Source organism: Lytechinus variegatus, chromosome 11 (genome assembly GCF_018143015.1).
Source record: "Lytechinus variegatus isolate NC3 chromosome 11, Lvar_3.0, whole genome shotgun sequence".
NCBI classification, from domain to species: domain Eukaryota; kingdom Metazoa; phylum Echinodermata; class Echinoidea; order Temnopleuroida; family Toxopneustidae; genus Lytechinus; species Lytechinus variegatus.
The window spans coordinates 27,269,119-27,284,780 of NC_054750.1; the positions used below are offsets into that span (position 1 = coordinate 27,269,119).

The 15,662-nt window shown below is 36.1% G+C and overlaps 1 protein-coding gene across 5 annotated transcripts in view; it reads right to left on the reverse strand.

Moving 5' to 3' along the window:
* Positions 1 to 183: 183 nt before the first annotated feature.
* The window catches only part of LOC121423643 (multiple PDZ domain protein-like), a 93,062-nt gene continuing 77,583 nt past the window's right edge, over positions 184 to 15,662 (reverse strand). For all 5 annotated transcript variants that reach the window (XM_041619057.1, XM_041619056.1, XM_041619054.1 and 2 more), the window contains 5 exons: positions 14,729 to 14,943; positions 5,584 to 5,728; positions 4,917 to 5,046; positions 4,334 to 4,433; positions 184 to 3,332 (listed from right to left, as the gene is read on the reverse strand). In XM_041619057.1, the coding sequence (XP_041474991.1) occupies positions 3,065 to 3,332; positions 4,334 to 4,433; positions 4,917 to 5,046; positions 5,584 to 5,728; positions 14,729 to 14,943 (858 nt within the window). In that variant the 3' untranslated portion in view covers positions 184 to 3,064. The remainder of the gene's footprint in view (positions 3,333 to 4,333; positions 4,434 to 4,916; positions 5,047 to 5,583; positions 5,729 to 14,728; positions 14,944 to 15,662) is intronic.

The following is a 15,662-nucleotide window of genomic DNA, read 5'->3' on the forward strand; positions in this document are numbered from 1 at the left end:
CACACAATTGTTCAAAATCCTTTACGAACCTTATCCTCTTCATCATTATATCCTTCTCATCATCATTACTACCATCACCATTAATCATATTCATTTTCCCCCTCATAATCACTGTCATCTCTTCAAAATCAATGTCAATCAAATCAATTGCAAGCCAGATAAGAATCAAAAGATGAATTGATATTAAGGATATGCGACTAAGTACTTTAATTCATTTGCATGATATATGTATAACGATAAAATGTGAAAAGAATAAAAAATATTATTGACAACAAAATATATATCCATCTCTATGATTTATATCGGTGTAAACATAGTGGCTATTCAATCAAGGCACTTCATTAGAATCGAATTGTGGGTTATATATCATCGATGACCATATTACTGACAAAGGATAAAGCCCCCGTTCCACTATCACGATCTGAAACCCCAATCCGTCCTGATCATTAGATCGGCGGTGAGCAGGATAGGGATCGGTTGAAATCGGGGGCAGTGCAAAAACAACATTGTGATGACGGGTAATAGCGGGCCTAATATTCAGATCAGCGAGATCGGCTCAATTATTTTAACATGTTAAAAATTTCATGCCGATTTCATCTTCCCCATAAAAAACACACATTTTTACTTGTAGGAGACGCAGGAAAAAACGTAAGCAACATGGTGCACAGTCGTGGGACGAGCATTATCAAGTCTTAACTGGCGTACTAACAGCGACAAGCAGACGTAATGAATCCACCGTTCTTTTGGAAAACTAACTACTGCAAAATATATTCCGCTGACTCCTGGTAAAGCGACCCCTTTTATCCCCGATCCTACCCGATCTGAAAATTTGTCATATCGTAGCAACATCAGCATAGTGGAACGGGGGCATAACATTAGGAGTATATAACAAAGAGAGTCCATTCATATCAAGATGCCATATTCATATGAAAAGATAACTTCTTACAATTGTTCATTATCCAACAACAAAGAAAAGAAATTATATGCTCAGGTAGGTTATGGCTATTCAGACAAGGAATTTGAAACAGATGTTAAAAGGCCAAGTCAACCAAACCAAAGACCATTCACTACATCATTTGCATATTTGCGGAAGCGCTGTGGTGTAGCGGTTCTGACTCTCGCCTTGTAATCAGAGGGTCGTGTGTTCAAATCCCACCATGGCCTAGCGCCCTTTGGCAAGGCATCAATCCACACTTTGCCACTCTCACCCAAGTGCTAATTGGGTACCGGTAGGAAACAACCGTCATTGTGGTTGGTTTAGCAAGTTTGCGCCTAACAGGCTGCTTGGAATGCTATGAATCCAGTGACCGGGTAATAATAATTGTGAAGCGCTTTGAACAGTCGTAGATTGATAAAGCGCTATATAAATGCCAACCACCAATTATGTGCATAGCACTGTTTACAAAGTGCAAACTGTATTTAAAAAAACCATAACTTTCTTATTCTTATGAAAAACTTGTGTGAGTTTTCTCTATTTGATTCAACTCAGATTTTTGCTGTGGTGGACTTGATTTTTTAAAAGAACCGACTGTTAAAAGTATTCTAAATATTTAAAAATACTGGTTCAGAAAGTATTTTCCTTAGGATCAAATTGGTATATCTTCATATCTCATATGTTTCCATAATTTTTTAAAGTTTACAATCAAGTATCTATTCTTTCAAGGATTTCAATATGTTAACCAAATAAAACCAACACCATTTTAGTATCAATGATTAGATCTATGGAATTCTATACAGTACAGTGAAGTCAGCAGCTGGTACCTCTTAATACATAATACATCCAGGGGGAAATAAATAATTTTGAATACAGTTTGCTTTATAATGTCAAGATGATATTACAGGAATTTGAATTTCACAAAAATGTGCATAGATGGATATTAAATCATTAAGTGCACCCCCACATAATAAAGTTAGAATTTTAAATACTAAATTCACACATTTCATTTTATATTTCATGAACATTCTCTTATTATCAATCTGTGTACAAACTTCTGTTATAAGGTACTGAAATAGGGTAACGAATGGGTTGAGAGCACATTTAATTTAATCATGGAATCCTCACATTTCTTAGTATAATTTGTTAAATTTCTAAAAGTTAATTGAAATAAAGATATTTAAAAAAAGAAAATAAATTTTTCTTGCTTGTTTAATGTGGTTGATGTGATTGCAATAATCACTGCTTAAGTCGACTAAGAAACAACAGGCTAGTGACTTTTTAATGCTATATATGGGTGAACTATACATGAGGGAATACATATGCTACAAATAATAAATATATAAACATGAGATGATATCGACCATCAAGGCAATAATCCCACGCAGACCATAATATGGGGAAAGGGGTAGGACGTTTTATAATTTTTTTTTTACACAATCTATCGGTTTATACAATGGCAATGATGCTAATTCTGACTTGTTATGATTTTATTGAAACCCCCTCTTAGAACATAAGATAAAGCATGAATACCAAATAAAACTACAGCAGATGAATGATATATGACGAATACAATCATAGGCAATATATTTTTAGTACTGGTTAGGAACAAATTTACCCATCTACATTTTCTCTTTTAATAATCCACTTTTAGCCCTCTCATTTTATATACTTTGTACACTAAAAAAAAAAAAACAATTACATTGTTGAAGCTTAGCATTATCTGTCAATATAAGGGTTGTAAATGGAGTATCTGCCAACCTGAAATCAAATGAAGTATCTGATGAAGAAATGAATATTGTAGTTTCAAACAATCAAATGGCAAAAGCCCTACTTTCTCACAAAATGCAAAGAATAATGGGAGGAAATAGTGGCTGCACGACATAGTTCTTGTTAAAATAAAAATTGCAGGTAGTTTGACAACTGTTTTTAACTTTTAAAAGAGACATTTCTTTAATGATTCTGATAAAATCTTACTGCATGGCATGATACGTGACATCCTAACACTGAAGCATACATTATTTTATCCCAAGATCCCAAGATAGGAATGTGTGCAATAGGATAAACCATTCAATCAATCACGAAAACACACCACAGTTCAATGATTTTGGGTCAAAGGTCAAAACTCAATCAAGTGACCACTGTTAGAATGACCTGACCACGAGCCTTCTTCAAGAGATTCACCGCGGCTTGGTGTGTGGCGCCCTCGAGTGACTCTCCGTTGACAGCCAGAATTTGATCGCCGCGTTTGAGTTGCTTGGCGACGGCTGCGGCTCCGCGATCGAAGACCGTCTTGATGTAGATAGGCAGGTTGCCATGGGGACTTCCGTATCCCCCGACGATACTGAATCCAAGACCATCCGGTCCTCTTTCCAGGGTAACCGTCTTGACACCAGAACTAAGGAAAGCAGCAAAGCAATCAGATCAAAATTAAAATCAATATTTGTTTAATAATAATATGCTTCATTTGTAAATCACTTAATGCAATGGTTGTAAACATCTCTTGGTATAGTGAGTGATTGTATTACCGACCGGCCTTGTATTACCGAACGCGCGCATCATATGCGTCAGAAAACAATCAAATACGCTCAAACCTTTGCAACTTCCTCCCAAAGGGAACTTAAATAGAAAAATGATGAAAATTTATCAAAAACACAATTTCGAAGTCTTTATATCCTCAAAACAGTAAAATATGGTCAAAATAGTTCATCAGTGACTTTGTTGTTTTCCCAACTTTTCCCATAGAAAACACACGTTCGGTAATACGATACCTTTTCAAGTGACCAAAATATTTCACTTGCGAAGAGGGGTCCGATTGGAAGCTGATGTCGTAAAAATAAAAAACAATTTCGGCAAAATTTCTGCATGTTTATATTTTGTAGGTATTTGTGTATTTATGGTGAAAGTTTGGTGAATTTTATTGGAATAATGTGTTTGATATGATCAAATTCATGAAAAGTGTTCGGTAATACGATCCACTACCATACAAACCAAAGGAGGCAAAAAAAGGAAATATTTTCTGGTCTTCAATATAAACCGAGGGGGTGTTTCACAAAGATTTAAGTATGACTTAGAGTCACACTTAAATGCCCAGTTGCTTGCATTATAAAAGGCATTCCCGCATTGGTCAGATCATGCCCAGAGGACGCACACAACTGCGTATTGATCAATAAGATTGCGTGTTGCATAATATGTACATGTCAGCATTTAAGTGCAACTCTTAGTCATACTTCAATCTTTGTGAAACACCCCCCATATATCATACACACTGATATGATGTAGACCCAGATTTTTAATTCAACCTTTTCAAAGTTACATTTGATTGGCTGAGAACTAATTTGGCATTAACAATGACTGACAGGACATTTTATGGAAGCTTCCCAAGAATATCTGTCTTACCTTGAAGATGTTTCTTCTTCTTCTTCAGAGATTATTTCAGTACTAGATCCAAAGGATTCCTGGGCCTGGATGTAATCAGCTCTTCTGCTCTCTGCACCACCTTATCAACAAAAAATAATAAAATAGGCAAATGTTAACATTTGAATTGAAAAAAAATCTTCTTTTTATCTTGGAGCATTGTTGCCCAGTGGATTAGTCTTCTGACTTTGAAAGAGAGGGTTGTGGGTTCAAATCCCAGCCATGGCGTGATTTTCTTCAGCAAGAAATTTATCCACACTGTGCTGCACTCAACCCAGGTGAGGTGAGTGGGTACCCGGCAGGAAGAAATACCTCGAATGCTCCCCCTTTTCATCCCATTCACTTCCCCCTTCTAGTCCCATTCAATCCCCTTTCTTGTCCCTGTCCCTCCCCCCCCCTTTACATCAGACTTATTACATGTATTTGATCTCATTTTAGTACTTTTGGCCCAATGGTCATCCTATATTTGTAATATTATACATGTATGAATATTATATATCATCATTATCATTTCAAGCAAAAAATATCTTGACCTTGTATTTGCAAAGGCCTGTCTTGAGTTTACCTGGGCTTGGTGATTGCTCGACAGTGATAGGTTGGGCAGTGACGACGGTCTCAAACGAAGTCATACTCAGTCGAGATCCTCCACCGTCCTTCCTACGGGAGATCTTCAGGCTAACATCACCCTCTGCATTCTAAAGGTCATAGGTCAAAATGGATATTTAAAAAAGAAATTACTAATTTGATTTAATTTTAGCAGTGCTAAAATTATCAATATTAACACAAAATTTGGTAAAGGTAAAAATGCCCAAACCTTGACAATATCAATTCCTCTAAACATGCTGTATGTGCAAGTATGAACTAAACTGTCATAGTAATTTAAAATCTGCAAACACAGATTACTAAAGCCTATACAAGTTAAGGATATATATGTCGACTGTGAATTAGTATGAGTCATATGTAATAAATATTGAAAATATTTCATCAATTTTTTTTCTGCAACACCAAGGTGATGGGATGATTTCATAATTAATTTTCCTTTATAAAATTGAAAAAAAGATGCATCGATTTCAGTAGCTTATAACACTCATCAGTTGGAAAACAGATGAATCTCTTCATGAAATGGTTCTCTGTCATATCATGAGGAAAATCTAGCACAATGCCAAAGAAAAAGGAATCTTCTTTTTCATCTCTGTAATATCAATGTTTTTGTTCGTTGTCTATTGACTGACCTGTCGAAGTGTGGCCAGAGCTTCCTGTGGTATGTTCTTGACCGCTCGACCATTGACAGCGATGATCTGGTCACCTCTCATTAACTGACTATTGGAATCAGCCACGCTGTTCGGAGCAATGTCTGAAATGTAGAGGGCTCCTCCCCTATACATAAAGAATTCAATTAAAACTTGATTGTAATAATAATGATAATTATCAATCGCAAACTTTATCATTTAAAATCTATTAATGATGCAATCACGTCTGACCATGGCGAGCATGGTCTATAAACTGAATAGAAATAACTGAAAGTCTAAAAATTATGAAATTCACCTAGAGAATGAGACATTTATAGACAAGGCTACAAGATGCTTTTTTCCTGCTTCTGCTCATCTCAAACTTGCTTTCTGTATTGCACCCAATGATAAATTAAAGGAGCCACTTTGCTACTTATAGGGACTAGCTCTATTCATTTATTAATCAATTAAACAATTTATTCATCAAATTGAAGAATTCAGGGAGTTATTACGTGTTGCAAGAAACTTGCGATTGATTGCAAGTCAATTTCAGGTCCCCCAAATCACTTGAAAGTCCTGTATTTCATTGCAAGTTTGCAAGTGGTTGATGGTCTCCTTCTTGCATCAACAACTATGACTTTATTTGCTTCAGTTAAATCGATTTATCACTTGTGAATTTGCATCTGAAATTTGCGATTTATTGCGAATATTTTTAAGCAACATCCTATTAGATGTTACTTGATTCAATTCACATTATTGATCTTTTACCAATGTCTAGCCAAGCATTAATCCTTTGCACACTGATGTTGCAATCTTGAACATTATTCCAATTAAATTCAACAACCGCAATAATAAGTTTTCTCCCCTACCTTCAAGTTAGATAAACTAGTAAAAGGCAATAGTTCTTGGATAAGGGACCGCATCCATATTGTATTGGCAGCGTGCACCCCGCGAGCACACCCCCGCTGCGGTAATTAGTGAACAGGATGTATCTCCCCGCTAGACGCAGCTAGCGGCGGCGCGCTGCTCAGATTAAAGCAGATTAACAGGAATCATTAATCCTAGATTTTATCTTTGCAGCTTCTCGCCGCTTCTCGCAGCTTCCACGCGGCCAACTTGCAGGCGAATACTCGTACTCAAAATGATGTGCTTTCTAAATCCGTTGGTGAAATGTGCGCGACCGATGCGGCGATTTTCTTGTCTGCCCGACACGAAATGAAGGTATTAAAGTATGAAATATTGAGCTAAAAAGTGTCTTAGATTTTTAGCAAAATAATTCTTATACATTTCGAGGTGGAAAGATTCATATTGATATTAGTTTTATATTATTTCCGTTGCGTAATAATGATCTATTTCTTCCAACAAAGTACGATCATCACTTATTCTTAATCCGACCCCGACATGAAATAGGACATAGTAACTTCTAGCAATGTAAGATCATCGCTTGCGTGTTTGTTTAGGTCCGTTCCGGCACGAAATGAAAGTATAAAAGAATGAAATATTGAGCTAAAAAGTGTCTTAAGAGGTTTTAAAAATATTTCTGGTACGTTTCAATGTGGAAAGATTTGTATTCATGTAACTAAACTTTACGAAATAATTATGTATTTCTTAGAACAATGTACGATAATCGCTCGTTCTTGAATTCGACCAGACAATCAATAATACAAGATATGGAATATTAATAGATAAATGGGTCGTAAATACTTTTAAATAGTTTGAAGGCGGAATGAATCTAATTACCCTTCGTATAGTAATCTACGGTATTTTCCCAAATGTATGATTATCGCTTGCCTGTTTGTTTCCGCTCCGGCACGAAATGAACGGGGAAATTAAGGAAATATTGAGCTAAAAAGTGTTTTTAATGGTTATAAAGATATTTCTGGTACGTTTCAAGGTGGAAAGATTCGTATTCATGTTTTCAAACTTGCAAAATAATTATGCATTTCTTTGAACCATGTCCGATGATCGCTTGTTCTTGAATTCGACCAGACATTTAATAAAACAAAATATATGGAATATAAATGGGTCGTAGATTATTCAAAATATAGGCCTACTTTTAAATAGTTTTAGGTCCGTTCCGGCACGAAGTAAAAGTATAAAATAATGAGATATTCAGCTAGAAAGTGTCTTAAGAGGTTTTAAAAATATTTCTGGTACCTTTCAATGTGGAAAGATTTGTATTCATGTATCTAAACTTTACGAAATAATTATGTATTTCTTTGAACAATGTACGATAATCGTCGCAATTCGAACAGATATGTAATAAAACAAAATGTATGAAATATTAATAGATTACACGGATCCTAGATTATTCGAAATATACTTTTAAAATGGTTTTAAGGCGGAAAGAATCTAATTACCTTTCGTAATAATCTACGATATTTTCCAACAATGTACGATTATCGCTTGTGTGTTTGTTTCCACTCTGGCACGAAATGAAGGTATAAAAGAATGAAATATTGAGCTAAAAACTGTCTAACTGTCTGTGTCCTAGATTATTCGAAAATAGTTTTAAGGTGGAAATAAAATAACTTTTCTAAATAGCTTGTTCTTGAATCCGACCCGACATGAAATGACGCAAAATATTTGGCATGTTAATAGATAAAATAGTCCGTAGATTTCTAAATAGTTATGAGGCGGAAAGCATCTGACTGCCTTTCGCAATAATCTACGGTATTTTCAAACAATGTACGATTATCGCTTGTGTGTTTATTTCTGCTCCGACACGAAATAAAGGCATAAATGTACGAAATATTGAGCCAAAAACTGTCTAATAAATGATTTTATAAATACTTCTAGTACGTTTCAAGGTGGAAGAATTCATATATATCTAATTAACCCTGCTTAAAAATTAACTATTTCTTCCACCAATGCACGATAATCGCTTGTTCCTGTTTTAGAATGATATAATTCACCTTGCCATTAATTTGATGGTTCAAATTACAAAATTTGTGATTTTATGCCATAATATTTGATGCAAAAGTATTCAAGTAATTTCATTTCATTTTACATAATCATTTGATTATTTTGTCGCAGCAGGTGAGTGTAATGGTGCTTCTTCGCAATTCATTATGTTTCCATACTCGTGCAATGTATACACAATCAATTTAGAAGCCCATTGTAACGAGTAGTCTGAAAAACGCTCAAGCGCAATGAAAAGAGCAGGATCTTTCGCAGAATAGTTATGTCCGCTACGCCCATGACCCTTCAATGATAATTAATCAATATAATCTACGTCGGATACTTTCTTTGAAAAGAACTTGCCGCGCATTATATTGTGAAAGCAAATGGCCGCTTTGATCTTTAATGACTTAAACAGCACCATTGTTAGGTATTTAATCAGTTAATCTTAAAAGAGGATAAGAAAGAACATCCTGTGGAGTCTACTTTTTTGCCCTCTTATAATATTTTAATGCTTTTAAAAGTCATCCAACACTAAATCTTTTGAAAAATTGTTCGGCGATTTCATGTAAACGGGGGGGGGGGGGGGGGGGCTGGGTGTCGAAAATTATTAGACCTATAAAATCCTGGGCACGTTGAAATCAACAAAGTATGTATAGCCCTTTGGTATAATTATGTACATATATATTTTTAGGGCGGTAATGTCAATAGGCATCTAAAGAGAATACCTTGTTAGAAGGTGGGATTATTAGAACTTTGATTATAACTTACCTTTTGTATCGGCGTGGGGATACAAAATCTTTGCAAATTGTTAACATAATTAAAAGAAAGATAAACTTAAAAATCGGGGGGGGGGGTATACAACCAAGTCCATACTAGTGAGGGCACTAATAGATTTACCCGGGGCCACAATGCCTAGCTGCCCTTTCAGCTACTTTAAAAGATATGCCTCATTATATTGCTATATAACTAAGATCAGATTTCATTTGGCCTTTGTAAATGGTGCAAGCACGAAAACACGACACGAAGCGCGCTTGAATTTTCTATAAGGCATATCTTCAACAATTTTGATAGTTTTGACATTTAGAGAACGTTCGTAAATAATCAAATGAATTAAAGCTTCCATTTGTTGGGGGAGCCAGGGAGAGGGTGGGGTGTATGACATTTTGTGTCCCCTACGCTTAACTGACTTTTGGAAGGACATGTTCTCTCCCCCCCCGACTGTTTGATGTCCAACTACCCAAAACATATAATGGTCGGCTTGGTTGCTATTTTTTAAATCCTGTTCCTTAAATTTTCATGATCTACTTTTCATACTTGTTTTTTTTTCACATCTTTCAATTCATTGTATTTGCGTTCTTTTCTCTGTTTTTAAACTTTCTTTTGCTCTCGCGATTTTTCAAATTACATTTACAAAATTTTAATAACCCGAACCACTTTTGAAATATAATGTTCGTCTGTTTATTGCGTGCTCATTGTAGTTTCCTGTTGGGGTTATTTTTGCACCATTTGGAATAACGTCAACCTGGTCAGGCTTCCTGCTTTCACTCCTGTTCAAAGAATTCTTGTAATTGTTATTTTTGCCAAGAAAAGCACAAAGGTCGTCCTGACAAAAAACGAGATGGTAACGTAAATGTTTTCAATGAAGCTCAGGGTCAATGAATTCGATCATGGGCACTAATCACTCCTTTGTGAAATGACGAAGTGCCAGTTGCCCGAACTTGTCACAATACCTCTAATTCCATAAGGAATTAAATCTATTGTTCCTTCGCATTTTATCGTTTAGAGGATAAAAGCACATTTGCAACATATTTTGCAGCTCTAACCTTGTTGACAAATTAGACACAGAAGAAAAGTGACGCCTATTGGACAAAATTGTTAGAAAAAGACGAGATGTAAAATAATCATCAACAATTGCGTATGCATCAACTAACTAGAAATGGCAAGAAAGTGGCAATGATTCTGCATGGAGTGGAAATAGAATATGTCGTCCCTTTTTCAGTCCACGTTCATTTACCGCCATATGCTGTGTATATAGAGCAACACAAAATTCTGAACGCAAAATATATTTTGTCATATCATTATATATGTATTACTGTTTTTTTTTAATCCTGTTGCCCGCCATCCGGGGTAGGAGGATGGGCGGCGGCAGGGTAATTTTGATTACGGGGAGGAGTAACTTTTTTGTATACTTAATTTCATATCGGGTCGGATCAAGAACAAGCAATAATTGCACTCTTGTTAGAAGATGTAGATATTATAGCGTAGTGCGAATTATATTCTTTCCGTTCCAAAACTCTTCAGAAGTATATTTTTAATAATTCAAGATCTATATGAACTCGATATTTGTCAATTTTATATCGCCATTTTATGTCGGGTCGGATCTCTTTCCGATTCGAAACCTTTTAGAAGTATCAGCTAGATCGAAACTCTGTATATAGGTATATCTATGATTTTCTTAAAGTCGACCATCATTTTATAACGGGTCGGACCAAGAACAACAATCGTATGTTGTTGGAAGATATAGGTATTCATAGCCCAACAAAAATCAATTATTTCCACATCGAAAGTCTTAAAATATATTTTTATTGACAGAGGATATCTTTTAACTCGATATTCCATACTGAAATACTTTCATCTCATGTCGGATTGGATCAAGAATAAGAAATTTTGCGACTTTTATTCCATTAAAATATTGCCTTTTCGACTTAGTCATTTCATTTTTTTCTGACAGAACATGGGTCCGTCCATATAGGGGAATATCAGTTATTTAAATCGTTTACACTCGCATTAAATTTAAAATCATGCGTGATCGATCCTGCATTAATTTGAGATGTTTGTAACTCCATTTCATTTGCCTTTCCGATATTGCCGGGAAAGTGTCATTTATGTTCTCAGAGAACATGAATTCAGTCCTGAAGATATATGAAATTTATCTTAAATTGTTTGCACCTCAAAACAATCGCTCTTACATCAACACATGATCAATCGGAAATGATGGCGAAAATCAAAGAACGACAGAGATATTCCATGCATCCAACAATGGAATCGGTTCGCGAAATACGCAGTAGCACCCATTCATCATGTTCATAATAAAATATAGAGGGTGAAGAGTTTCCTCATTTGAATAACAACATGCGGCACTAAAAAAGGATTGTCACATGTATCAGTTCCCATTATGTGTGTAATGGCCCTAGCCTATTTATTCACAAAATGTTGCTAAACTAAAAAAAATAGGCCTCAAATGATTGGATTTATCAAATACTGCAGTATGGAAATTACAATGAGTATCATACAGTTTCACTTTTTTTTCAAAAGTTTGATGTTTTGTATGGGGATGTCATATGGATCCCAAGCGTTTTCTTTTTCTTCATTCAATGTTTTTTTTTAATAAGAAAAAAAAACTATGGACTACTTAACCGCACATCCGGGTTTTTTTTATTATTGTTCCTGCTCGAAATGATATAGAGCGATCAAAAGACGGCGTTTGTAATTTGCATTCGACCCTTAACGCCCCCGCAACCCCCCCCCCTCTGCGTGTGGTCTTTAGCGTCACTAGGGAATTGTTAACGCACTATAGAAAACTGGTGGATGAAAGGCTGATCGGATTTAATCCCGTGCCTAGAAAGACAGTATTGAAGATTATTGATACTGAAAAGCACTGATTTTTATACCGAGACTTAAACCTCGGTCACATTTGATCTACGGCAGCCGTAAGGCGAATTAAAACAGCCGTTTATTCATTTGTTTTATATACAAACCACCTATATGCAGCTGGTTCAAAAATGTTAAAACGGCTGTTTCCGACTCGCCGTACAGCCGCCATAGAGCAAATGTGACCGAGGTATAAATGGTAAAAAAATTGACAAGCAAAAAAAAAGTCTTCACATAGGAGAGGGGTCACTTATGGCTCGTCAGGGGGGGGGCAGGGATACGTCACTTGCATGTGTTGTGACTCGTCAGGGGGGGGGGGCAGTCTGCCCGCTAGGTACGCTAATGGTGCTGATCGTTGACTTTGGCCGGTTTATTAGGTCCGGTAAGAGGTAAAGGGTTGGAATAAAAATTTTAAACGTCTCAGATTAATTGAAAATCGTTCGAGACAGAAATTATTTCAAAATTGTTTTGATTTGGAAATTATATTGAAATAATTTAATTTCCTTTGAGAATAAACTCTCTCCTAAAAAGAAGTACAATTCACGTATCTTTTCAATTAAGTCAGAAATATAAGCCCTAAATACATTAGATAAATGGTCTCAACTCTCAGATCACAGCTCATGATCGATCGGAACGTATTTCAAAATTGTTTTGAGGTGGAAATTATATAGAATTTATTTCAGATACCATAAGCTCTTTTTCCTGAAATAAATATTATTCGCTTATCTTTCCAATAAAAGGGAAATACGTTGGAATAAAAGTACTCAACATCTTAGTCTTGGATTAATGCACGATCGTTCGAGACGTATTTTTGAAATTGTTTTGAAGTGGAAATTATATATCATGAAATTAATTTAAACCTTCCAATGGAAACTTTTATTCTCCTGGAAGAAATACAATTCGCGTATTTTTCCAAAAAAATCCAACAGAAGCAGATTGCGTTCCCAATAATTTTCTAGAATCAAGAGTGCCTACAATATCAAAAATTCGGCATAAGTTAAACAAAAAACCCAACATAAATATACCCAAACATTTTATACGATGTCAGAAACAAAATCGAAATATCAAAAAATCAAAACAAAAATATCATAAAAGGAAGTATTTCAAACCAACATAAAAAGTAAGGCAGTATGTCTAACAAAAGAAAAAGAAGTAGACATTTTGTTGATTTGCGATTTAGCGTGTTTAATGATATGGCGTCATTATCATTCTCCAAAATTTAGTTTGCCGTTGATATCAATGTTCGCACTATATATAATTTAGTTACATTCGGGCATCATATTCATATTGTGTCATTTTATCTGGCCTCTGTCAGAAAAAATAAATGTTGTAAAAATATTAATCTTCCCGTGGCAAAGATGAATAGGCCTACCCCTCTAGTTATACACTCTTGGCGGACATTATCCGGCGAGTTGGATGATATAGGCCTATTCATACCAAGATGTCTCAAACTATGGCCTTAATAGAGGTAAAAAAAAAAAATATGCATCTGTACCATTCGTGCAACTTCTCGATCATTAATATTCTTTTTAAACGAATGGTTTGTCTTGCGCTTCTTGATTTTCATGCTCGGGAATTAAATTTTTTGTCAGTGCCAAGAAGCAACGTTGACGTTCGGATAAAACGGGATAAAATAGGCGTGTAATCCATCTGTATCCGGTCCCAAAATCATACGTTAAAAAAGGTCATTAATTCAACTTATTTTTCATGTGTGAATCTTCCGTGTCAATCTCAACTCGAAAGCTGCAACATTTTCGTAATCGGCAGTATTTCTATTGATGGCGTTAATTTTCAGTTCAGTTCGTTGACAACGGAAACTATTGAGAACCATCGACTTATCGAGATCGAGAATTTTTGTCATATTCATAATTATGCGCACATGTTGATCTGTAGTACTCGGTCGCCATGCGACACGATGCGGCCGAGCATATTCTATCGCTAGCTAGCTGTAGTCATTTCCAATAGAGCGTGCTTGCATGAAATGCTTCGATACGGACATAAAAGAGGAACGCCTTTCATTATCATGCTTTTAATATAATAATTTGAAGTCGAGTAGCACGACAAGTGGAACTAGTACAGGTACCACGACGTACATGCTTACTCTTCATTCCGGGTCTTCATTTCAGAGCGAGTCGCGGAATTGAAGGCTAGCCGTGGCCGGCGCGGGGTGAGATTGCCTTTGCGAATTTTGATAGAAATGGGGGGCAGCGACAGCGCAGCTAGCGGCCGCTAGATGCAGCGAGCTGAGGATTAAATCTATAATCAAATGTAACATAAAGTATGGCAGCGAGCGGCAGCAGGCACAGGGGGAGCTGCGAGAGCGGATGTGAGTTCTATTGTGCTTTAATTATCGCAGCTAGCTGCCGCTGGCCGACGCTATTATCCCGTCTTAGAGTGTGCAAGCGTACGCTCGCGGGGTGCACGCTGCCAATGCAATATGGATGGGCTACCTAACAATAATGGGTAATAATAATAAGTATCAATGGTGCAATATGGAAATATTGAATTAAAGAAACTAACATGGAAACAATTTTCATTATTATCCCCCGAAAACTAATTCAGCATGCAAAGAGTTAAAGAATATCTAGCTCACTTTCCAGCGATGCTAAGACCAAGACTTTGTCCTGCAGGTTGGTGTAGGACCACTGTAAAGACCTCCTCCCCTTCCTCTGGTTCTTGATCTCCCTGGTTTGGAGCAGCAGCGACGGGGTCTTCCCGAAGCACCAGCATTCGAACCTTAGAAGTTGTATGTCGGAGAACGTTGAGGGCAGCCTCATGGCTGATGTTCTTAAAATCCAATCCATCCACCTGCAAAGATAGTTTGATGAATCCAGTTAGGCATCCTTTTTTCCAATCATATCCCAAATGACCATTGATACATTCACTTAATTACCACTTACCTAACTTTTAATTGCATTAAATGCATAAATAGCATTTTTGATGGGAAAGGGGTTCAAGAAAATTGTGGCAACCTTTGACCCATCTTTGTGAGAAATGTTTCTGCCCTTCCTGACAAGAATTTTCGGGTACAACAATGCTTTGAGAATGCCACTTAAAATCTATGAAAAGGTTTGAATATCCTCTAGAATGAGCCCATTTGTACACAAAAATATGTTTTCTATGACTGAAACAAGTTTAAAAAGTTTTAATTCAGACCTGGGCCCCATCTTACAAAGAGTTGCAATGATCCAATTAACCACAACTACGGAAAGCCAGCAATGATGTATATTCCTACATTCTTTGTTTTCTTGCAAATTCAGGGTGCTTCTCTCTGTAAAGGGCATTGTTCAAATTCCTTGTAGAATATATTATGACAACGTTTGGATTTCCATAGAATTGAGGTTGATTGGATCAATGATAACTCTTTGTAAGACAGGCCCAGGATTCAGACTTTTATTCTGAAAAGCAGTATCTCTGCTCATTACAAGCAAACTGTTAATACTTTTCTTAGCAATTTTTTTTGAATGAAGTGAAGAATTATTTATTTAGTTGTATATAACATCACTACATACAAAGGTTCAGGAACC